Here is a 25855-nt window from a genome sequence, read left to right as displayed (position 1 = left end):
TGTCACACCCTCTGACCTTGCCAAACCTGAACTAGTAATCGAAAGCAGGTGAAGCGGGAAGAAACTGTGGAAGTTCTATCACCTGTGCGAAACCGGAGGTAAGTACATCTTTTTCTCTTTACTGTAACTAGGTACGGTTTGCATACACGGACTGAATATCAATCTTGAAAATAAAACTGCGAGAGAAATCACTCTGCTGTCTCTCTCTCCACACACACACAGACACACACACATTTGTGTTCAGCGACATCTAATTTCTTATCTCAGCACGGTGTGCAGCATGTCCTTGAAATATTTAGTAATCTGGACAAATTGAAGTTTTGCGAGGCTAAAAACGATCAACAGCAGATAAAAAGTATTTGAAAGTCCAGGACCTGAGAGATGAGATTAAATGGTCCCAAATTACAAACAACGTGTTGCTCTCTGTTTTTCTACCTCAATCTATCTGATATAAAATGTTATCTCTAATATAGTTTTATGATGATCCTGGTGAAAGCCACAATGAATTGCTTAGTCAATAAACTGGTTCTTTATACAGCACTTATACAGGTTTTATTATGTAAGATTTTGTTCATTGAGGCACTTTCTCACAAATTACTATAACTATCATTAAAATCCAGATAAGAAGTAACAAAATAGAAATGCTTCATTACTTTACTTGAATATTTATTACATTTTCACATTTGGGTAGATAATGGAATAACATGTCACAAATGATGGACAAGTCCACTGAGAACCCCAGCAATGACACGGTGTCCACCAAGAGCAACGGATCCATCAAGAGCGATGAGAAGACGTCGACTGATGGTGGCATAAATGTGGGCATGATGGGGAAGTTTAGAAGGAGCCTCCGGCTTCCAACACGGAAGAATCCTCCATCTCCTGGTGACAAGGAATCCAAGTTATCACCAGAATCAGATGAACCTGCAAAGAAGTTGGATTCTGCGGCTTCACCACAACCTCCGTCACCCAGTGAGTACCATTGGGGTTTTCATAAAATCTCCTGTCAAATGTAAACACAGATGGCAAGCTAGATGGTGTCTCTCTTGTTTAGGCCAGAGGACTGAGTGTCCATGTTTTGCAGATTGGTGCACCTCCGTCTCCCTAAGATGCTCTTTTCATACTCAATCATGTTACTGAACTGTGGGCATTAAACTAACCAGTTGCAAAATTTTCCTCCAGCTGTTTCTTGTTAGCACCACTTACTTTGCTGCCTTTCCCAACTTTAGGACATGTTGCTCACATTTGATATGTCTCCTATGTTCTATGCCTAAAATCTTAACTTACAGTATGAGTGTTTCCCAGCTTTCTGACAGTGCGGGTTGCAAATATTTCCCTAGAGGACCCACGTGAGTCATTCCTCTGAGATGTGGGTGCTATTGTACACACAGTATGTGCAGTAAAGCAAAATAAATAAATCTATCAAGCTGACTGAAGGCAGGCACCATTACATTTAGAAAATGTAGGTGCAGAAATGTGTCCCCCTGTCCAAGACATTAACGGTGATGTTTGATTTTAGGAGACATGCATTCACAAAGCTCCACCACGGCAGCTCACTCTGTTTACTTTACAGTATTGTAATTGTAATGTATATATTCATGTAGTTTTCTTTTGTTCTTTTTAAATGTCCTACAGGAAATTTGTAGTGCAGTAAAAATCAGATAAAGATGACAGATTTACTTTGACACAAACATTATGTAGGAGCAGGTAATGGGTAATACACAGCAAAATCTCCAGTGTTAAATTAACACTAGAGAGTGTCTATGTGGGTCCACACCTCTGAGTGTTAAACATAACACTGTTGAGTGTTAAATTAACACTTTTGATAGTGTTATATGTTTAAAAGTAACCTAGTCAGTTTTGAAGATTAACAAAGACTAACACTGAGCAGTGCTGATTTTCTAACACTGGAATATTTCTAACATTTTGAGTTATTTTCCAGTGTTAGAAAATCAGCACTGCTCAGTGTTAGTCTTTGTTAATCTTCAAAACTGACTAGGTTACTTTTAAACATATAACACTATCAAAAGTGTTAATTTAACACTCAACAGTGTTGTATTTAACACTCAGAGGTGTGGGCCCATATAGACACTCTCCAGTGTTAATTTAACACAGGAGATTTTGCTGTGTAGATATTTATCTGTAATAACTGGACATGATTAACTTTAGCTAATTATACAATATTATACAACAGTATATTTCTAAATAAGACTCTGTATTGTCACTAATTTCTACAAATGATTCAAGTTTGATTCAATTTGATTCAGAAATATTAGAAATATGATCATCTGACTTGGATATGTACTGTCAAAAGAACCCTCTAAACCTTGTAGGGGCGATCGTGGCTCAAGAGTTGGCATCGGAAGGTTGCTGGTTCGAGCCCCGGCTCCGACAGTCTCAGCCGTTGTGTCCTTGGGCAAGACACTTCACCCGTTGCCTACTGGTGGTGGTCAGAGGGCCCAGTGTTGAGGTCATTTTTGGTGAAAAAAGCGTCAGACATCACCATACACCGTACACAGCTGTAGACTGGTGTATAATAAGAAAGCGAATAAGGCAGAAAACTGGTATTGAAGTACTCTGAGAAGGATCCACGCTTTGTGTTCCCTCTTTTGTGGAATCTTATCTGTTTTGTGGAATCTTATCTGTTTTGTGGAGTTTTATCTGTTTTGTGGTTGTTGAAATGGTTTTGAGAGCTTTTAGTTGAGACTCTGACATACGTGGAAAAATACATTTATATTTAAAAATTGATTTAAGGATTCAATAATCAATCAGTATCGGATTATTTAAATTCAAATTGCTTTGAGTTTGGATATCTTTTTTTACCCACCCATATTTCTAACTAACTTTCTTTAAAGATATAATGCATTTTAGGGTTAACTTGTAAAACATGATATTTGTATACAAACTAATGTCATATTTACTTGACCATATATATCATCGCCTATGTACCTTTACGTTGTCAGTACAAACACTGGCAGTGAGAAACAATGCACACACTAAAAATCATAGTTTTAAGCTTTTTGTCAATTTCTGACAAATAAACACATTTTAAGTTGGTATTGAAGATCTCAGTGGATGTAAAGCAAATTTTAATGAGTAGTTAAGATGACCTCAGTCTACAGTTTCAGAATTCATTCCAAACTTTTCAAGCTACTGTGTTTGCAGACAGAATGATGTGCACACATGCACTATGAAAGACATAATTTCCTTAGAAAAATAAAACGAAACACAAGAAGACCGTTAAACTTGTTGGAACATGTCTGTTTGCTAAATGAAGGAGCGTCTGGGTCATACATAAGCAGACAAGTTTTCCTCTGGGTTTTCCTTGAGTTAACATTAACTAGTGCTGGTAAAGATATAAAAACTCACCTCAAACTTTAAATACAAAGAAATGGAAGATGTAAAAATATTGCTCTTTTCCCCAGAAGTTTAATGTCTATTATATTTCATAAAGATATATTTATTTTTCCCCACATTAACAGCAAAATACTAGATTTTTTTCAGCCTGTGCAAGAGGGTGGAAGAAGCCACTTTACTGGTCTGTCCTCTTCTTCAGGTTATCCTTTGAGGCGAGGGCTTTGGTTTGCCTGCTACAGGATACATGAACTACTTTGTATACCAAATTGTTTTACGGTCAAATGTGCCCAAAGTACGCCATGCAACAGGACAATGATCTCGTGCACCGCAGCAAATCTACAACAGAATGGTGAAAAAAAAAAGCAAAGAATCAATGTTTTGGCTCGTCCCAGAAAAAGTTCAGAGCTCAACCTGAATTGAATCCTGTGGCAGGACATTAACTGCTGTGACACCACAAAGACGAATGTGTTTTTGAAACTAGGGACTAAAGAGTCAGTTTAAAAGAGAAAGCAGCTTTTACAAATGTCCTCTTCTCCCCTCTCTGTCAGGTCTGAGTCCTGGCTCTGCATCCACCTCTCCGAAGAGCAACCAGGAAAAAGAGGATGATGAGTCAGATGTTTCTTCTCACAAATCCAGACCACTAACACCATCAAACACAGGTGAAACTTCTTAATTTTAATACTAGATCAATGATCCTGCATACTGGATATGTAGAGATTTACTTTCACATACAAATCCATCCATCCATCCATGCACCCATCCTTTTTTGCTTATTCGGGGCCAGGTTGCGGGGGCAGCATCCTTAGCAGAGAAGCCCAGACCTCCCTCTCTCAAGCCACCTCCTCTTGCTTGTCTGGGGGAACACCAAGGCGTTCCCAGGCCAGCCAAGAGATGGAGGAGCCTCCTCCTGGTCCGACATGCCCGGAACACCTCACCCAGGAGGTGCCCAGGAGGCATCCTTGTCAGATGCCCAAACCACATCAACTGGCTTCTTTTGATGTGGAGGAGCAGTGGCTCTACTCTAAGCGCCTCCTGGATGGTTGAATGCCTTACGTTATATCTAAGGGAGAGGCCAGCCATCCTTTGGAGAGAGCTCCTTTGTATCTGCAACCTTGTTCTTTTGGTGACTACCCAAGACTATTGACCATAAGTGAGGGTGGGGACGAAGATCGACTGGTAAATCGAAAGTTTCGCTTTTACGCTCAGTTTTCTCTTCATGAACTCCAGGAAGGCCTGGTACTCTGAACTGTCATTCAGCACATAGAGGCTGACGACAGTCAGGACATGTTTCCTGACCCGAAGGCACAGGGAACATCCTTGCTCCAGGGCGGAGCCCCGGTAAACCTATCCTGGTAAGGGTAAACTGTTCCCTGGGTCTTCTCATATGGGTTTTTGAATTGCTCTTTATCTGGTGCCTCACCCCTACCAGGGGACAAAAGCCCCCCAACATCATAGCCCCTGGGATCTCTGGAATACACAAACCCCTCCACCAGGGTATAGATCATTCATGCATGGATTGTTACCCTTACTATAAAAACTCCAAATGTCATCTGTTTAAAAATCGCTATTATCAGCTTTCATGTTTAAGATCATGCAGTCATGAAAGAACAAACCAAAGTAGCTAAAATCTGCACACTTGCAAATGATTTTTTTTCTCTGTAAAATGTTCTCTTGTCTGTGGAAAGTGGAGAAAACAAAAGATCAGAAATCAGGCCTGTAGTTTGTTATTCAAACTATATTAAACTGTTTGCTTTTCTTTTTTAGATCCCAGTATGCCGAAGTTTGAAAATACATTAAACAGACTGAGAGAATCTTTTCGTTGGAGACGAAAAAAGGAAGTGGATACACTCCCCTCTGAAGACTTGAAGGAAGAAAAAGGTGGGAAGTACAAATACTTTTTACTGTACCTGTTTTTAATTTTCAATGCTTTATTTAAGTATTCCTTTTAACTTTTACTTTTTAATGTAAATATATCTCCTTTCTACTCCTTACGTTTTCAAATCAGACTTGTATTTGAATTTCTTTTTATTTATTTATTTTTATTTTTATTTCCTGTCACTGTGCACCTTTAAACATCAAGCTGATGCCAAATTGCAACCTCATCCCACATAGCAAAATTGGTATGGGTTAGATCTGGCCCACAGAATGTGCTTACACGTGGCTCACATACCGCAAAGAATGACGACCCTTTGGTGGCTCAGATTTGGTTTGCCAGATGTGGCCCACACATGGGTCAGCACAAGGCCAGTTGCAGACACACTGCTGGCCCAGAACAGTTTCAGCTCTGGCCCTGGATGTCAGCCTAATGTGTACCTTAATCAAGCCATGTAATAACAACAGGTGCCAGAACATAATAGTGCAAAAGAAGCATGACAAAACTCTGTTCAGACAGTGAATGGACTGACTCTTATACAGCGCTTTTCTAGTCTCCCAGATTACTTAAAGTGCTCTATACAACATGCCACATTTATCAAACACTTCCTCTAAACTGAGTGCTTCCTATTTACATTCATACACATTCACACTCTTGACATGCAGACTGGAGGAGCCAGGGATCGAACCACTAAGCTTGCGTTCAGTAGGTGACCTGCTCTACCTCCTGAGCTACAGCCACCCACTGTCAAAGATGTGTAAACCGTCACTAGGTTTTGGATAAAGTGTACCCTCACAAACCTGTCACACCTGCATTTGAAACGTTGGTTACCATAGCAGTATAGTATTGCAACATGGCATTTGGGTCTTCTAACTAAAATAGGAAAATAGGAACATAAATAGTACCATCATTGCCAGACCTGGCCCACATCTGGTTGACATACACCCTGCCATGACTCCAGTCAGTCAGAAGTGCCAGCTTGATGCCAGATCCGGGCCAGACCTGTTTTCTGTGGGCCTGGGCCACATAAACCAAACCACAATCAAGCCAGATGTAGCATTCCATCACATAAACAGTGCCATCTATGCCAGGCCTGGCCCATATCTGGATGACATATGTCTTATCATGCCAGAAGTCAGCAGTGCCGGTTTGATACCAGATCCAGGCCAGACTTGATATGTGGGATTGGGCAGAACAATAACACATAAAAGACAATCTTATTAGAGTATCCATCGCCAATCTTTATTGCATACAAATCACACTTAGTGGGTAAAGTGACCCCAAACAATCCAAAACAGCATTTTTGGTGCAGATGTTCATGAGTAATAGTTGTGGTACTTCAGGATCTAGTTAGTGCTACAGACACAAATGAGCATCAAGCAAACAGTTTCTGAGAAGTTCATCGCACAATGTGTGAACACAAGCCAGTGCACAAGCCCTAGATAACTGGAGAGAGTTGCATCAGGAAGGCCATCTGGCATCAAATCTTTGCCAAATCAACCTGTTATGAGAAAATTGTGCTGTTACCAGCAGTGCTCTGCTTTACTCTCTGTCAGGTCTTGGCGACGGCTCTTCAGCCACCTGTCTGGAGAATGAAGAGAAAAAAGAGGATGAAGAGTCAGATGTTTCTTCTCTCAAATCCAAACCAGCGACACCATCAAAGACAGGTATTAACTTTAATACTAGATCAATGATCCTATAAACTGGCAATATTTAATTATTAAACTTCTACTAACATTTTTTAGTATTTACCTTAACATAGTCTGTGTTGACTAAAGTTTATAAACTTGTGAAAAAAGTATGTGAACATTAACTTTGCAATGCCAAATCAAACCATGGGCACTGATCTGCTGCTGGAAAAGCCTCCACCTCTGGTTCACGGCTTTCCATCAGATTGTTGCATCTGGCTATTATCTGTTGGATAAGTATGAAGAAAACCATTTAAGAGCAGTACCAGTAATGCCAACTCAGCTGTCTAGTCTGTAGCATTAATACTATTAACGGCTGCTGAAAACTCAACCAGAAGTAAAATTGAATGTTGACCAAGTAAAGCTGCTATTTGTATTTAGTAGTGAAACATTAACATTTATGAGTGATTGTTTTGCCCCCTCCTTTTCCCTGGGAAGCTGAAAAATAAAATAAGGAAAAATGTTCATAACTGAATCCTGATCTGATGCCTTCAAACAACATTTTTAACCTGGGCAAGAATCAGTTAAGTTAAAAGCATATTTAATGTATGATAACAGAATAACTTTGCCTCAGTAAAATGGCAAATTTTTTGCACATGTAGAATATTTCCAGGATTTAATGCTATCTTAACCATGCAGTGCAGAAAGTAAACCCACATATAAATATCGAGGCATAGTACCAAGGAAAAATGGGTTTCCTTAGAATAAAAGCACATGTGAAATTAGCTATATTAATAAATGCCTGCATTCGTTTATATAGGACACTTTCAACTTACACTTTTTTGATGGCTGGCTGACCAGCATATATTAACAACTAAATGTACATCATTAATGCACGGATTGTTACCCGTGTCCTTACTATAAAACTCTCAATGTCTTCTGTTAAAAAACCCCATTATCAACTTTCATAATAAAAATTATACAGTCATGAAAGAATAAACCAAAGTGGCTAAAATCTGCACACTTGCAAATGATTTTATCTCTATAAAATGTTCCCTAAAAGGTTTGCTGCAGTGCCCTGGTCATTAAAGTGGACAACAAAAACAACATTTTTTGGGGGGGCACTGACTTCACAACAAAAAGCATTGCTGATGCTTGCCTGTGGAAAAGGGAGTGTCACAGCTACAGAGGCAGACGTATGGAGTGACGACAGAAGGACCCGAGTGCAGATGCAGACGACAGAGTAGTTGGGTGTGATTTTTTATTTACAGTGAGACTCAATGCAAACAAAAGCAGAGTATGGCAGGAATAAACTTACAAAACCTGAACATGGAGAAACTAACAAAAGAACACGAGGAACAAAAGAAACGTAACAAAAACCTGAAACTGGGAACTAGGAGCCTGAGATATGAAACATCGAGGAAGAAACGCAGAGGCAACATGGAGGATGACACACAGGGGAAGATTGACAACCAAACCAGCAATGAACAAGGAAGATGCAGGGCTTAAATACACAAGTAGGACAACAAGAGGATGGGGAACTGGTGGGAACACAGCTGGGACGAATCTGACATAACGAGACACAGGGAAACAAAACTCAATACACTGAACACATGACAAGGGACTATCACAATAAAACAGGAAGCAAGAGACGTTCATGATGACACAGACAAGACAATGAGACATAGAAACATGAGGCGAGGCAAGATGAGGCGCGGAACCAGAAGAGAAACCAGGAACAGTAAATATAATACAACAGAAAACCACAATTCAAAGAGTGAAACTTAAACCAAAAACACAAACACTGGCAGGAGAAAACAAAGGACCAGAAATCAGGCCTGCAGTCTGTTATTCAAACTACATTAAACTGTGTGCTTTTCTTTTTTAGATCCCAGTGTGCCGGGGTTTGATAATGCATTATATAGACTGAGAGAGTCCTTTCCTTGGAGACGGAAAAAGGAAGTCCCTTCTGAAGACTTGAAGGAAGAAAAAGGTGGGAAGTACAAATAATTTTTACTGTACCTGTTTTTAATTTTCAGTGCTTTATTTAAGTATTCCTTTTAACTTTTACTTTTTAATGCAAATATATCTCCGTTCTACTCCTTATGTTTTCAAATCAGACTTGCTAGATGTAATGTATTTGAGGTTTTTTTTTTAGTATGTCTCTTTTATTTCCTGTCACTGTGCACCTTTAAACATCAAACTGATGCAACCTCATTGGGCAGAACAATAACATATGAAAGACAATCTTATTAGAGTGTCCATCGCCAATCTTTATTGCATACAAATCACACTTAGTGGGTAAAGTGACCCCAAACAATCCAAAACAGCATTTTTGGTGCAGATGTTCATGAGTAATAGTTGTGGTACTTCAGGATCTAGTTAGTGCTACAGACACAAATGAGCATCAAGCAAACAGTTTCTGAGAAGTTCATCACACAATGTGTGAACACAAGCCAGTGTACTGCAGGTCCCAGCCCTAGATAACTGGAGAGAGTTGCATCAGGAAGGCCATCTGGCATCAAATCTTTGCCAAATCAACCTGTTATGAGAAAATTGTGCTGTTACCAGCAGTGCTCTGCTTTACTCTCTGTCAGGTCTTGGCGACGGCTCTTCAGCCACCTGTCTGGAGAATGAAGAGAAAAAAGAGGAAGAAGAGTCAGATGTTTCTTCTCTCAAATCCAAACCAGCGACACCATCAAAGACAGGTATTAACTTTAATACTAGATCAATGATCCTATAAACTGGCAATATTTAAATATTAAACTTCTACTAACATTTTCTTTAATATTTACCTTAACATAGTCTTTGTTGACTAGAGTTTGAAAACTTATGAACAAATTATGTGAACATTAACATTGCAATGCCAAATCAAACCATGGGCACTAACCTGCTGCTGGAAAAGCCTCCACCTCTGGTTCAAGGCTTTCCATCAGATTGTTACGTCTGGCTACAAACTGCATTTGTTGCCATCCAGGTACAAGTTCATTATTGAGGTCCGGAGCTGGTGTTGAGTGACAAGACCTGATTGCTTCTATTCATTCCAAAGATGTTGTGGTCAGGCCTCTGTACATGCTAGCCAGGTTGTTTTGTCAAGAGCTGCTCCAGGCTCAGAAATGAGCCTTTTAAATCAAATAACAGAGCCAGCAAACTGATTGAGTGAGGAAGGCTGTTCCACAGTTTGGGCCCAACAACGACAAAAGCACAATCACCTCTGGTTTTAAAATTAGATTTTAGTTTTAGAAGTTATTAGTGAAGGGGCCAATGTACTGGCTTATCTCCTTAGAGAAACTGCCTGGGCCAAATACTACAACCTCAGTTTTACTGAAATTACAATAAAGTAAATTTGAATACATCCAAGTAGTAATGACAGAGAATCATTGATCGTTAATGTTGTTTGGTCTGACATAAAAGTAAAACTGTTTGTCATCAGCATAGCAGTGGTAGGAAAGTCTATTAAAACAATGAAGTAGATGGCCCATTAAGATTATACAGTCATAAAAGAACAAACCAAAATAGCTAAAATCTGCAAAACATTTTTTGTTAAATGTTTATTAAAATGTTCTCTGCAGTGGTCATTATAGTGGACAAGAAAACAACAACAATTTTTTGGGAACTGAGTTCAAAACAAAAAGCACTGCTGATGCTTGTCTGTGCAAAGTGGAGAAAACAAAAGATCAGAAATCGTGTCTGCAGTCTGTCATTAAAACTACATTAAACTGTGTGCTTTGCTTTTTTAGATCCCAGCATGCCGAGGTTTGATAATACATTTAATAGACTGAGAGAATCCTTTCGTTGGAGACGGAAAAAGGAAGTGGATACACTCCCCTCTGAAGACTTGAAGGAAGAAAAAGGTGGGAAGTACAAATACATTTTAGTGTATTTATTTTTAATTTGCAGTGCTTTAAGTATTCCCTTAAACTTTTTGTTTTTACTTTTTAATGCTTTTAGTGTAAATATATCTCCTTTCTACTCCTTACATTTTCAAAACAGACTTGCTAGGTGCAATGCATTTGATGTGCGTTTTTATTTCCTGTTACTGTGCACCTTTAAACATCAAGCCGAAGCCAAATTTCAACCTCATTGGGCAGAACAATAACATATAAAAGACAATCTTATTAGAGTGTCCATCGCCAATCTTTATTGCATACAAATCACACTTAGTGGGTAAAGTGACCCCAAACAATCCAAAACAGCATTTTTGGTGCAGATGTTCATGAGTAATAGTTGTGGTACTTCAGGATCTAGTTAGTGCTACAGACACAAATGAGCATCAAGCAAACAGTTTCTGAGAAGTTCATCACACAATGTGTGAACACAAGCCAGTGTACTGCAGATCCCAGCCCTAGATAACTGGAGAGAGTTGCATCAGAAAGGTCATCTGGCATCAAATCTTTGCCAAATCAACCTGTTATAAGAAAATTGTGCTGTTACCAGCAGTGCTCTGCTTTACTCTCTGTCAGGTCTTGGCGACGGCTCTTCAGCCACCTGTCTGGAGAATGAAGAGAAAAAGGAGGAAGAAGAGTCAGATGTTTCTTCTCTCAAATCCAAACCACCGACACCATCAAAGACAGGTATTAACTTTAATACTAGATCAATGATTCTATAAACTGGCAATATTTAATTATTAAACTTCTAACATTTTTTTAATATTTACCTTAACATAGTCGATATTGACTAAATTTTGAAAATGTATGAACAAAGTATGTGGACATTAAGTTTCTCATGCTAAACCATGGGCACTAATCTGCTGCTGGAAAAGCCTCCACCTCTGGTTCAAGGCTTTCCATCAGATTGTTGCATCTGTGTGCAAACTGCAGGTACGAGTGCATTTTTGAAGACCACAGTGTCATGTAACGGTGTGTGGCAGGCAGGAAAATAGGACCCAAACGCCAACTCACGGGAAAACAGGACTGAACTCAAAATGCAGCTTTATTGCTGACAGGTGACAAACGATAACAGTGATACCAAAGCAATGTAAAACTAAACTGGGAAGAGCTAATTGTAACACATACCAGAAGACACGGGGAGAATCACACACAGCATGAGGGACGACACGACACCGACTCAGAGAAACACAGGGCTTAAATACACAGAGGGATAACGAGGGAATGAGACACAGAAGGAGAGCACAGCTGGAAGTAATCAGGCTGGACGAGACAAGCAGAGCAGGACACATTCACATAAGACATGGACCACCAAAGTAAAACAGGAAGTATCATACAGAGACGCAAACTTGACACAGTGGAGAAAGCAACTAAGGAACACAGAGACATAAACCATAAGGCAGAGGACTCTAAGAACCAAAATACGCGGAGGGAAATACTCAACTTGGAACACAAGAAACTAGACTAGAGGGAGTAACAAAAGACCAACCATGAGAACATAATGCACAATGCAGAGGGACAGAAAACAAGAAACTCAAACATGCAAAGACACACAATTACACAGAACAGAGGGGACACAGAGAGACATGAAGGGCAAGGGAACAAAACTAGAAGCCATAGAATAAATCACACAAGTACCATATTACAAACATCACAAGGAACTAGAAACGCTGGGTCAGGGGAAACATGGAATAAACACAAAGAGAGACGAGGGCTCAAAAATACACAGAGGGGCACACAGGGGGTAAGAGTCACGAAGGGAAAACACTTAGGGAACAACATAACAGGACAACTCAGGAAACATGGCCTAAATAAGAAATGAAATACAGAAATACAAGAAACTAAGAATACTGGGCCAACATGGCCCAGGACCATGACACACAGTTGATTTTGAGTGACAAGGCCTGATTGCTTCTATTCATTCCAAAGATGTTGTGGTCAGGCCTCTGTACATGCTAGCCAGGTTGTTTTGTCAAGAGCTGCTCCAGGCTCAGAAATGAGCCTTTTAAATCAAATAACCTGATTGAGGGAGGAAGGCTGTTCCACAGTTTGGGTGCAACAACCTCAAAAGCACGATCACCTCTGGTTTTATAATCGAGCGAGGGACAGTAAGAAGGCCCTGGTTAGGGGGTCGGAAAGGTCGGCTGCAGTGATCAGGTTTCAGAAGCTCTGTATAAGCAGTGTCCTGTCCATGCAGAGGATTATCTGTTAGTAATGGAATTTTGCAATATTCCTGAGGTCAAGGAAACAAGTTTGGGTGAGCTTTGAGACGTGAATTTCAAAATTCAGGTGTTGGTCAAAAATTATACCAAGGTTTTTAGTGTTAGAAGGGGCCGATGTACTGACTTATCTCCTTAGAGAAACTGGCTGGGCCAAGTACTAGAACCTCAGCTTTACTGAAATTGCGATGATGTAATGTAACAGATGCATGGCAGACCCGACCACATATTGCACGCCTTTAACCCTTTTCTTAATTACGGTTGTTGTAACTTCACACACGGCTGCAGCTTTTCAGCTGCCGGCCACACACACCAACAACCACCACATCAGGACTGAGTTCATCCCTCTTAAGCAGGTGAGGCGTAATTGCTGATGCAGCTCCAGCGTGTCAGCCTCCCTGCAGCGGCGCCACAGACCACGCCCTGCCACAAGTAAATTTGAATACATCCAAGTAGTAATGACAGAGAATCATTGATTGTTAACGTTGTTGGGTCTGATGTAAAAGTAAAACTGTTTGTCATCAGCATAGCAGTGGTAGGGAAGTCCATTAAAACAATGAAGTAGATGGCCCATTAAGATTATACAGTCATAAAAGAACAAACTAAAATGTTCTCTGCAGTGGTCATTATAGTGGACAAGAAAACAGCACTGCTGATGCTTGTCTGTGCAAAGTGGAGAAAACAAAAGATCAGAAATCGTGTCTGCAGTCTGTCATTAAAACTACATTAAACTGTGTGCTTTGCTTTTTTAGATCCCAGCATGCCGAGGTTTGATAATACATTTAATAGACTGAGAGAATCCTTTCGTTGGAGACGGAAACAGGAAGTGGATACACTCCCCTCTGAAGACTTGAAGGAAGAAAAAGGTGGGAAGTACAAATACATTTTAGTGTATTTATTTTTAATTTGCAGTGCTTTAAGTATTCCCTTAAACTTTTTGTTTTTACTTTTTAATGCTTTTAGTGTAAATATATCTCCTTTCTACTCCTTACATTTTCAAAACAGACTTGCTAGGTGCAATGCATTTGATGTGCGTTTTTATTTCCTGTTACTGTGCACCTTTAAACATCAAGCCGAAGCCAAATTTCAACCTCATTGGGCAGAACAATAACATATAAAAGACAATCTTATTAGAGTATCCATCGCCAATCTTTATTGCATACAAATCACACTTAGTGGGTAAAGTGACCCCAAACAATCCAAAACAGCATTTTTGGTGCAGATGTTCATGAGTAATAGTTGTGGTACTTCAGGATCTAGTTAGTGCTACAGACACAAATGAGCATCAAGCAAACAGTTTCTGAGAAGTTCATCACACAATGTGTGAACACAAGCCAGTGTACTGCAGGTCCCAGCCCTAGATAACTGGAGAGAGTTGCATCAGGAAGGTCATCTGGCATCAAATCTTTGCCAAATCAACCTGTTATGAGAAAATTGTGCTGTTACCAGCAGTGCTCTGCTTTACTCTCTGTCAGGTCTTGGCGACGGCTCTTCAGCCACCTGTCTGGAGAATGAAGAGAAAAAGGAGGAAGAAGAGTCAGATGTTTCTTCTCTCAAATCCAAACCAGCGACACCATCAAAGACAGGTATTAACTTTAATACTAGATCAATGATCCTATAAACTGGCAATATTTAATTATTAAACTTCTACTAACATTTTTTAATATTTACCTTAACATAGTCTTTGTTGCCTAAAGTTTGAAAATGTATGAATAAAGTATGTGGACATTAAGTTTCTCATGCTAAACCATGGGCACTAATCTGCTGCTGGAAAAGCCTCCACCTCTGGTTCAAGGCTTTCCATCAGATTGTTACGTCTGGGTGCAAACTGCAGGTACGAGTGCATTTTTGAAGACCACAGTTGATTTTGAGTGACAAGGCCTGATTGTGTTTATTCATTCCAAAGATGTTGTGGTCAGGTCTCTGTACATGCTAGCCAGGTTGTTTTGTCAAGAGCTGCTCCAGGCTCAGGAATGAACCTTTTAAATCAAATAACAGAGTTAGCAGACCTGATTGAGGGAGGAAGGCTGTTCCACAGTTTGGGTGCAACAACCTCAAAATCACCTCTGGTTTTTTAATCGAGCGAGGGACAGTAAGAAGGCCCTGGTTAGGGGATCAGAAAGGTCACGTGCAGTGATCAGGTTTCAGAAGCTCTGCTGTATAAGCAGTGTCCTGTCCATGCAGAGGATTATCTGTTAGTAATGGAATTTTGCAATATTCCTGAGGTCAAGGAAACAAGTTTGGGTGAGCTTTGAGACGTGAATTTCAAAATTCAGGTGTTGGTCAAAAATTATACCAAGGTTTTTAGTTTTAGAAGGGGCCGATGTACTGACTTATCTCCTTAGAGAAACTGGCTGGGCCAAGTACTAGAACCTCAGCTTTACTGAAATTGCGATGATGTAATGTAACAGATGCATGGCAGACCCGACCACATATTGCACACCTTTAACCCTTTTCTTAATTACGGTTGTTGTAACTTCACACACGGCTGCAGCTTTTCAGCTGCCGGCCACACACACCAACAACCACCACATCAGGACTGAGTTCATCCCTCTTAAGCAGGTGAGGCGTAATTGCTGATGCAGCTCCAGCGTGTCAGCCTCCCTGCAGCGGCGCCACAGACCACGCCCTGCCACAAGTAAATTTGAATCCATCCAAGTAGTAATGACAGAGAATCATTGATTGTTAACGTTGTTGGGTCTGATGTAAAAGTAAAACTGTTTGTCATCAGCATAGCAGTGGTAGGGAAGTCCATTAAAACAATGAAGTAGATGGCCCATTAAGATTATACAGTCATAAAAGAACAAACTAAAATGTTCTCTGCAGTGGTCATTATAGTGGACAAGAAAACAGCACTGCTGATGCTTGTCTGTGCAAAGTGGAGAAAACAAAAGATCAGAAATCGTGTCTGCAGTCTGTCATTAAAACTACATTAAACTGTGTGCTTTGCTTTTTTAGATCCCAGCATGCCGAGGTTTGATAATACATTTAATAGACTGAGAGAATCCTTTCCTTGGAGACGGAAAAAGGAAGTGGATACACTCCCCTCTGAAGACTTGGCAGAAAAAGGTGGGAAGTACAAATACTTTTTAGTGTATTTATTTTTAATTTGCAGTGCTTTAAGTATTCCTTTTAACTTTTGCTTTTACTTTTTAATGCTTTTAGTGTAAATATTTCTCCTTTCTACTCCTTACATTTTCAAAACAGACTTGCTAGGTGCAATGCATTTGATGTGCGTTTTTATTTCCTGTCACTGTGCACCTTTAAACATCAAGCCGAAGCCAAATTTCAACCTCACTGGGCAGAAAAATAACATATAAAAGACAATCTTATTAGAGTATCCATCGCCAATCTTTATTACATACAAATCACAAAAGATTGAAATCATCTCTGCAGTCTGTTAATCAGACTTCATTAAACTGTGTACTTTGTTTCAGATCCCAACAATAGATCCCAAAAGAGAAAGTTTTCTTTTAAACAGAAAAGGGACGAGGATAAACCCCCCTCGATGGATGAAAAAGGTGGGAAGTATAAATATTTTTTATTTGTTCAACCCCATTTAAATATACTTGATATGAGTTTGATTATAATTATTTTTATTATATTTAATTATGGGTATATAGTACATGTGCACCATTCATTTCACTGTTTAGAAAGATTTGTTTCAATGTTTACTATCATAGATATCAAGAGAAAAATTGTTTTGATCAGTTTTTTTTCCCAAAAAAGTGAAAATAAAATTAATTTGGGAACATTGGACATACATCAAAATGGATATTATTTAAATAGTTATAAAGGTCAGAGGTCCAAAAATCCAGTCAGAAACATGTTATAAATAAAAGTGTTTTCCACAGTAAAATTGTGGAACGATAAAATAATAATTGCTATAAACTCTTCTTCTGACCTGTTTCATATTTAGGACTGAAAACTTGAGAAAGTATCAAAGCAGTTTAACAGAGCCTGGATGATTCATCTATAAAATAGTGCTGATAATTTAAAAAAAATTGTCTTTGTTATTGTCCACCAGTGACTCCTACTTTTGAGGAATACCTTGAAAGGCAAGCCTTTTGTGAAGCCACTCAGGAACTGATAGACAGGGAGAAACATCTGTTTTGGGAGACAGCTGAGGCGGAGGCCAACAAGGAAGCAGTAGAAAAGCTTGCTGCAGACCATAAAGCCCTTGAAGAGCATGTATGGCACATTCTGCAGCAGAGCTTTTCTCTCAGCAGTGAGGAAGCATCAGCGTCTGCTCTGAAGTCTGCAGTGAAAGCCATCAACCTTGAGGAAGAGCAGGACCAGCTATGGAAACAAAATTCTCAAACTCCACCAGCCTGGAGGCCCAGCGAGTGGAAGAAGCACCATGACAAAGTGCTTCATGAATTAGTAAATGGGCGTATGGATAATCCATCGAGCCCCACTGGTGACCAGGTTAACCAGTCAACTATCCAGGCAACTATCCAGTCCATGGGCAAACAGCTGAAGGACGACCTGCAGCAGGTGGTGGAGAAGGTGAACAACTGCTACCCACCAGAGATGGACATCTGTAACTTTTATGCAAGACAGTACCATCAAACTGTCAAGGCCAGGCTCAGAAAGATTGTGGGTTCTGTGGGTTCTGTGGATGACTGCAGTTTCCTCCTGCAATGGGTGAAGGAATCTTATCCAGAGTAAGCAATTAGTTTTTGTTTGAAGTAGCATATTATTTTTATGCTGGGATTTATTTATATTTATTTATACGCCTGTCTTTTAGCTGCAAATTTTTGGTGGCTTTCATCCATCCATTCCATTCTCTTCCACTTATCTTTGTCAGCATCGCCGGGGAGTGGGGGGTGGAGCCTATCCCAGCTACCATAGGGAGGCAGGGTACATCCTGGACAGGTCGCCAGTCTATCACAGGGCTAACACATAGAGACAGACAACCATTCGCACTCACAATTACGCCTATGGGCAATTTTGAATCACCAATTAATCTAACCCCACTAACTGCATGTCTTTGGACTGCGGGAGGAAGCTGAAGTATCCGGAGAGAACCCAGGTAAACATGGGGAGAACATGCAAACTCCACACAGAAAGGCCCTGGCCAGGTAGAAATCTTGCTGTGAGGCAGCAGTGCTAATCACTGTGCCACCATGCTGATTTCAGTACATTAAGCAACCATTTTACATAATTTCCTAAGTATTCTGATTCTGATTCATTTCTGGTGGCTTAATGCGCTATATTAAATTTTGATACTATTGACCATAATATTTAATCACAGCAATTAGAGCATGCTGTTTGTATTAGAGGTACTATGCTGCAGTGGTTTAAATAATATTTATCTAACAGACTTGTTCATGTTAATGTAGAGTTTTCTTCACACATTAAGGTTAATTATGGAGTTCAACAGGGTTCTTAGCTGGGACTAATTTCATTTTAAGGCATAGCATTGTCATTGCTACACAGACACACACCAATTAGTTAAAGAGAAATGCCTTAAAGACATAAAAACCTGGATGACCTCTAATTTCCTGCTTCTAAAATGAGATAAAACTGAGGTTATTGTACCCGGCCCTGAAAAGCTTAGAAATATGGCATTTAACCAGATTTTGACTTTGGATCAATTGGCCTTCAGTAACACTGTGATGAACCTAGGAGTCATTTTTGACCAAGATATGCCCTTTAATACACATAGATCAGAAACATTCTGTCTTGGACTGATGCTGAAAAACTAATTCCTGCATTTATTACTTCTAGTATGGACTATTCCAATTCATTGTGGTCATGTTGTCCTAAAAACTCCCCGAAAACTTTCTAGTTGATCCAAAAAAGCTTCCGGAGGAGTACCTACAGGGACTAGAAAGAGAGATCATATTTCTTCCATACTGGCTTCTCTTCATCGGCTAACTGTTGAATCCAGAATCAAATTTAAAATCTTCTCACATTAAAGGTCTTCAATAATCAGATCTCATCTACTCTTAAAGACGTCTTAGTACCATATCACAGCAATAGAGCACTTAGTAGAATGGAAGGGAGAGCCTTCAGCTTTCAGGCTCTTCTTCTATGGAAGAACCAGCTCCCAGTTGGGAATCAGAAGACAGCCACCCTACTTTTAAGATGAGGCTTAAATCTTTCACTTTTGACAAAGCATAAACGGCTAGATCAGATGACCTTGAATCATCCCTTAGTTATGCTGCAGTAGGTCTAGGCTGCTGGGCCTTCCCCATGAGTTTCTTTTGCACTCACCTCTTTTCACTTTCTGTGTGTTTTTAAACCACTCTGCATTTAATCATGAGTTATTATTAATCTCCACCTCTCTTCCACAACATCTGATCCTGTCTTTCTCTCCGCACCCTCAAGTGGTCATAGCAGATGGCCGCCCCTCCCAGAACCTTGTCTTCCTGTAAATAGGGAGTTTTTCCTTCCTACTGTTTAATCATACAGGGTCGTTTCATTGTTGCAGTTTTCTCTGTGTTATTGTAGTGTCTTATCTTACAATACAAAGTGCTTTGAGGCAACTGATGTAGTGATTTGGCGCTATATAAGTAGAACTAAAGTGAATTAAACTGAAATAACAAATGACGTGTAGACTAAATACAACTTGGGCTGTATCTGCTCTGTGTACCAGAATCCTTGAAAAACCTGAGCTGGCCAGTAATATCAATACTGAAGCGCTGGGAAACCTGCTTCCTGACGAGTTACTGAAACCTCTGGAGGAGCAGTACCTCAGCAAACAACAGGTAACAAAGGATTTGTTGTCATACGTTTAATTTGCTTTGCACATTTTTAGAATGCTGTTCAAAAAAAGTTATAGTTTGTTTTATTATAGCTCATAGAATATTGTAGATATAATAGTGACAACGGTGTGTTGTTCTGTGTTTAGAGCGACCTGATGATTTTTATTGACCGAGTATTGGATGAAGCAAAGAAAGAGTGGGATCAAGGAAAGGAGCCCACAAGAGATGATGGTTGCTACGTCAGTCCCGTGGCCTATGATGTCATCCAGGTAGAGTTGCTGCAACAACTTGATATAAAAGAGGCTGAAATCAATACTTTTATAAAGCTTGAATAAAGATGTATCAACACAAAATGAAAGGAATCACTTGTGTTGGCTAACTTTAAGGGTCCTTATAGTGAGTTTTTCATTTTGTTTACTTCTTGTGATGGTTTGCTGTGTGGCAGGCAGGATGAAGGTCCCAAATACAAGACTCACGAAACGAAAGATTTAACTAAAGGAGGCCGGCTTATTGTGCAGTTAAAAACTAAGCACATGAAACTCAGACTGGAAAACTAAAAAAACTAGAAACGATGCCAGAAATGGAGAACTAAGATTTAATCAGGAACACAGGATAACACAGAGAGGGTAGTTAATGACACGACTACGGACAGAGGAAAACACGGGGATTAAATACACCAGGTAGTAAACGAGGGAAAGAGAAACAGGAGGACAACAGCTGGGACTAATCTGACATAACGAAATGTACAGGAAGCAAAATTAAAAACATTAACAAAGGAAGCAAGACTGTCAAAGTAAAACAGGAAACAGGACACAGACACAGAGACACGGACTTGACAAGAAGACACAGCTGACAGGGGAGACGCTAGACAGGAAACTAGACAAGGGACGTGTAACACATGGGAGACATGGAGGCAAAACCAAAGAACTAGAAAACTCCAAAAGATATAACCAGAACTTAACAGAAACAAAGCATATTCATAACCCTAAACATAAACACTGAGTCACCAGACTCTGGAACATGATATTTCTAATTGTTGACCATAATGAGAGGCTTAGAAAACATTGCTATATCAGAACTGTGCAATAAAAAATTGTTGTGGTGAAATATTGACAGAACATTGTTTTGATCGTAGGAGAACAAAATGTGCAGACTGACATTTACTCTATTATTCACTTCAAAACTTTCCAAAGAAGTGCCGACAAATATTTTCCAGCCTGCTGCACATATTAACCAAACTGAAAAAGACTTTGAGAAACTTTGATAAAAAGATTAACAAACAAACAAAGGACCGTCATTATTGTTTGGGTCATTTATAGAAACGTATTTACTGTCAGATCAGAGTCACAGTTTCAAACCCTCCCATGGTTCCGTAGTTTAATCACTTGGGTTTGTCACTAACATTGTAAAGCACTGGGTTTGGTTCCTGGTGTTTAACTGGATCTGAAAATGATGGAAGTGCATTGCTGTGTAAAGTGCTTTGAGTACTTGAAACTGCCACTGATTTGTCAATACATTTGTCTTCAGTTGATCAACGGCATCGTGACATCAGCACATATAACTGTAAGAGACCGACACAAGGCCCAGGAAATAACATCCAACCTGACAGACTTCATGCAGAGGTAACAAGGCTTCACAAGGCTGTCTTTTAAATATTTAAATTTGAAAATACATTTTAGTTTTATGTTTGGTAATAACAAGATAATAGAAGTGAAAACTGTTTTTAATCTTCTGCAGGTATAAAGAGTTTCATGAAGACATCATAAGGCAGAACAAACCGCACAGCAAAGCTTTCATAAAGGCAAACCTCAGCTGTGTCGAAAAGTTCAGGTATGTTTCTGATCCAGTTAGATGGAAATTCAGATTTTAACTTCATCATAAAAGGAGAATACTTCACTGTGAGCTAATGTGTCCTGTGTGGTCTGTCTAAAGGGACTTCTTTGAGAAGCACGATCTGTTCCCAGAGAATGTGCGGGAAAACTGTTTGCAGGTCCTGACTGAGATGAAACAGTCTGCCCACACTTATTTATTAACCTCTGTGCGCAAGGTCCTCAAAGTAAGTTCTTTACAACTGCAGAATAATCCTCAGGATTAAATCCTAACATGTTTTAATCAAAGATTTTAAAACAATGTGTTACTTGTTCCTCACACAGCCACACTACCAGAAGGTGGGAACCAGTGACTGGCTGAAGAAGAACACGTTTGAGAAGCTGCTGAACAGCACTGAAGACGAGCTTCAAGAACTTCAGGGTTCCAGTCAGTCCTCTTACCAGGTAAAAGGAGGAAACTTTGTTTTGGATTGAATGGCCATGATTGCCTTCATTGTCAACTTTTTAGTAAAAGGATTATGATGCGCTCTGATTACTTATATACTTGGGCTAAATTCAGGAGCTGATTGGTCGGCTTCAGCAGGAAGTGACAGTAGAATATGTCCAGAGGCTCCTGAAAGGAGAGGTCAAACTGAAGGACAGCAATCAGCAGCAGAAGGCTTGCGAGACTGTGCAAGAAAATGCAGAGAGACTGCACGAGCTGTTTGCCAGAATGGTGAGACTCACCTTCACTGCACACTTTAGCTGAGACATGAATAAAACCCAAAAGTGATCAGATTTCTGCTGAGCTGTTGGAAAAAAATAAGAATAAGAATCAGCTCAATTTCACATTTATTTGGTTTGGAAGTTTTGACTAAAAGTTCTATAAAATTGAAACAAAAAAAAAAAGAGCAGCTGACTAAAATCTGATCCTCCAAGCCTGGATATAGATGAAATACACTCAATGGAAAACCAATGGACTCATTCCTGAAAAACAAAAGTGTGACCCATAGAAAATGATGGACCACTTTTTTCCCCACTTTTTTCCCACTTGCTGTATATTGTTAAAAAAGATTTTTACATTACACATTTGTATCTGTAGCATATAAATTAATATTTTATACAGATTTTACATGGAGCAAAACATGGTGGAAATGAAGAAAAACCCTCTACTTAAGGACAACTGGACTGTAGTTACAAATGTATCAAATATCTGAACATTAGTTGATGACTATGTGGTGCATAAATAAAGACAATATTCACGAAACTGAAAGAACGTATCAAATACATCATTGATCTTGTCAAACTCCAGTGCAGTAGCTCCAGAATGAAAAACATCATTATTGCTTTGTTGATTACAGTTTGGGGAAACTTGCAGACTAAACTGACGTCACTGATTTGTCTTCACAGGGATCCAAACAAGACTGGTTAAAGGAAATCCTGACCAAGATTGCAGAAGTGCTAAAACTCCAAGATATTCCTGCCATACAGATGCAAATCGTTTCACTGGGATCTGCTTATCCCGACCTCAGGTAACTTTTGAACTGACTGAAACATTATTTACTTTAATACAAAAACAACTGCACTTTTTGGCGATAGCTGAGGAGGAACAGCAAGTAGACTGAGCCAAACATCTCAGTTGGTTTCAGATGTTTCTTGTCAGCAGGATGAGCAACATTCATGGAAACTAATATGAGAAACTGAAAGCTAAATAAAACATGCAGGCCTGAGAGAAGCAGCAGCAGCTGTGTGTAGATGAAGTCAATAATGCTGTTAATTAGAGTGAAAGGAGAGATTTCTTCCAAATGTGGCACTGGAAAACAAACTGTCTCGTTCTTGTCTTATTTCTAACCTTAAAGGAAAAGGAGAAAGAGAATCAGGGGACATAAACACTGCTGTTGATAGCACTCACATATAGACTGTCTGTGTGTCTGAAAGCATCAGCACCACGGAAGTGTGTGATTTCATGGGGAGTTATTTGATAAAACTAGTGGAAACTTGGAGATTAATGTAAATTTAGGCACATATCAGTGTCACCAATAGGAGTTCCATCTATTGTTGCATTTAACACAGAAATTGACACATTTTCCAATAGTTGGTGTGGTGATGTGACAGCTGTTAATGTTTGCAGGAAGGATGTGTGTCAGGGGCAGGAAACCGGTTACACACAGAAAAAGATAACAGGTTCAATAATACAGATCAGCAAATCAGCTGTTTGATTTAAGACCTGCAGTCTTGGACTACAAGTTTAAAGAAATGATTGAACTTGTAAGCCTTGTGTTGAAAGTTAAAAAAATGTTGCAGAATCTTTTTTTTTACTTATTAACATTGTTAATATCATGTGGCATTAATGGGGTGATTTTGCACATTCATGTAATCTAAGGTAGGCTGAAACATCATCATCATCATCATCATCATCATCATTTGTTTGCATCTTACTGTCATATATGACTTTCTTCACCTGACAGTTTTGTTTCTCAGTATCTCATTCTGTAATGACAAACAGCATATAAACATAATCATAAAATACTTGGCATGACATCTTTTTTTTGAACATTTTCTTCTTTCTGTCACCAACAGTGAAAAACATCTTTCAGCTCTGCTTAAACTCAAAGCAAACCTCTCCAAAGTCGACAAGAAAACTATCAAAACCACAGTGCTGGACATACTGAAAGAAAGCCATACTAATGCTGAAACCCGGGCGTTTTTCTCCAAAGTTGAAGTGACGGGCAGTTGATTTGCTTTTCAGCATATCACTGACTGAGAGTTGGGTTGCAGAGCATCTGTCTTATATTGTTTGGTAGATAAGATGAGTTGAAGTGTTTTCAGTCTGTCTGTAAAGATGTTCAAAGTGAATGTTATGGGTAATTTCCCATGTTTCTGTCTCGTTGTCTGTTAGTGTTTGACACAGCGAGTATCAGGGTTTGTTTTTTTTTCATTTAGTCATTTTTCATTTTTGGATGACCATCACTTATGTGGAAACACTTCCTCCTTGGACCTCAGACACTTATTCCATTTTCTACAGTCAAACTTTCTCCTAAATTCTTGTCTTAGAGCTGCAGGCTTCTCTCTTAAAACATCGTCACCACGTGCTCTGCTTCACTTGGAGGTAAACATAGTTTTGTACACAGAGAAATGGGGAAATGTGCATGTTGGTTCCGAATGCTTTTGATTTACTAACATACGAACTGTGGTGATAACAAAATAGGCTGGCACGCAACGTTTCGCAAATTTAACAGTAATTTTTCTGTGTGGACTACTTGTGTATTAGTGTATAAGTCCATGTATTAGTAAATGAGGCTCATTGTCTGCACCATGTTTCACAGATGATGCAGTAGTGAAAAGTTTTTTCTCTCCTTCTTCTGACTTTCCCATGTTTCTGATACAAGTTAATCTTGGTTTCATCTTTTCAAAGATGGCTTTTCGAAACCTGTGCGAGGTCTTTTAGATGTTTTCTGGCAAATCTAATCTGACCTTCTTGTTCTTCAGTGTAACCTCATGTTTGCACCTTGTTGTAAACCTTGTTGTATACTGCTGAATAGAAACCAAGTCTTGTAACAACATGGATAAATAATACTCGGAAGCGCTGGAATATTGTTTCACATGTAACCTTTAGGTAAATAGTGAGGTTTTCATGTTGATATTATCCAATAGTTTTGTAAGAATAAAACAGAATACTTTATGGTACTGCTTTTAAAAAATGTACACATCCACTGGAAGAAGTCAGAATTTCTGCAGTGATTCATGTTTGTTTCTTGGTTTGTGCAAGTTAGTATAGAATAATTCTTTATTCTTGCATATGTACCAGAAGATAAATGGCAATATTGTGTTTACAGTGAAGTAGCAAAACGCACTGTTTAAAAATATTACCTTTGTCCTCATGTTTGTTGCGTTTGACATCAGACAAAGAAAAATGACATATTTCACATCAAAATAACAAACATTACATGTTTGTCATTTTGTACAGGAAAACAGACATAACTGTGAAAGTCAATTAATTTCTCAGGTAAATTTATTTTTATGTGTTTTGTATAAGTTGATTCAAATGTTTGGATTTTTTTTTCACTTTTTGTGATTGTAGCTAAGAAAATGTAAACATTGTGTAACTGAAATGCATATTTTATAATACCAATAAAAAGCCACTATATCCACTAAGCACTATCAGCCTAACCCACTCACATTTGTTCATTTATTTGGATTGGAAATGTTTTCTTTTATTGAAGCAAATATCTGTAACGATGTGCATAAAACAGCACTTGGAAACAAATCTCAAATATTTCTATCATCTTATTTAAAAAAGACAATTCAACTTTTCCCCCCCAAAAAGGTATGGACAAAGACTAAACCCCTGCACACACAACTACAGCACA

The 25855-nt window shown here is 39.1% G+C and overlaps 1 protein-coding gene and 1 long non-coding RNA gene across 2 annotated transcripts; one reads left to right on the top strand and one right to left on the bottom strand.

Annotated features, from left to right (window-relative positions):
• On the top strand, positions 1 to 25226 carry LOC111500333 (tumor necrosis factor alpha-induced protein 2). The gene is made up of 23 exons (XM_076877790.1): positions 1 to 98; positions 692 to 972; positions 3906 to 4016; positions 5122 to 5235; positions 6787 to 6897; positions 8747 to 8851; positions 9456 to 9566; positions 10599 to 10712; positions 11322 to 11432; positions 13717 to 13830; positions 14440 to 14550; positions 15923 to 16033; positions 16402 to 16485; positions 16992 to 17631; positions 19569 to 19680; positions 19824 to 19946; positions 21205 to 21299; positions 21415 to 21507; positions 21610 to 21733; positions 21831 to 21950; positions 22066 to 22221; positions 22896 to 23017; positions 24066 to 25226. The coding sequence occupies exons 2-23, from the start codon at positions 705 to 707 to the stop codon at positions 24220 to 24222; spliced, it is 3207 nt and encodes a 1068-aa protein (XP_076733905.1). The 5' UTR covers positions 1 to 98; positions 692 to 704; the 3' UTR covers positions 24223 to 25226.
• Positions 10980 to 11907, bottom strand: LOC112436522 (uncharacterized). Its single transcript, XR_003025122.2, has 3 exons — positions 11874 to 11907; positions 11293 to 11350; positions 10980 to 11211 (listed from the first exon to the last, which is right to left on the bottom strand). It is a non-coding gene; the product is annotated as an uncharacterized LOC112436522 (long non-coding RNA).
• Positions 25227 to 25855: the final 629 nt, after the last annotated feature.

The sequence above is a fragment of the Maylandia zebra genome, linkage group LG19 (genome assembly GCF_041146795.1).
Source record: "Maylandia zebra isolate NMK-2024a linkage group LG19, Mzebra_GT3a, whole genome shotgun sequence".
In the NCBI taxonomy this organism is placed as follows: Eukaryota; Metazoa; Chordata; class Actinopteri; order Cichliformes; family Cichlidae; genus Maylandia; species Maylandia zebra.
The sequence above is the reverse complement of the archived record's forward strand: the minus strand, read 5'-3'. Positions and strand labels throughout refer to the sequence as shown.

Coding starts and splice junctions, on each gene's coding strand:
- LOC111500333 (XM_076877790.1), top strand. CDS start 705: ATGTCACAAATGATGGACAAGTCCACTGAGAACCCCAGCAATGACACG. Junction 21,300..21,414: donor CTGACAGACTTCATGCAGAG/GTAACAAGGCTT, acceptor AATCTTCTGCAG/GTATAAAGAGTTTCATGAAG. Junction 22,222..22,895: donor ACGAGCTGTTTGCCAGAATG/GTGAGACTCACC, acceptor TTGTCTTCACAG/GGATCCAAACAAGACTGGTT.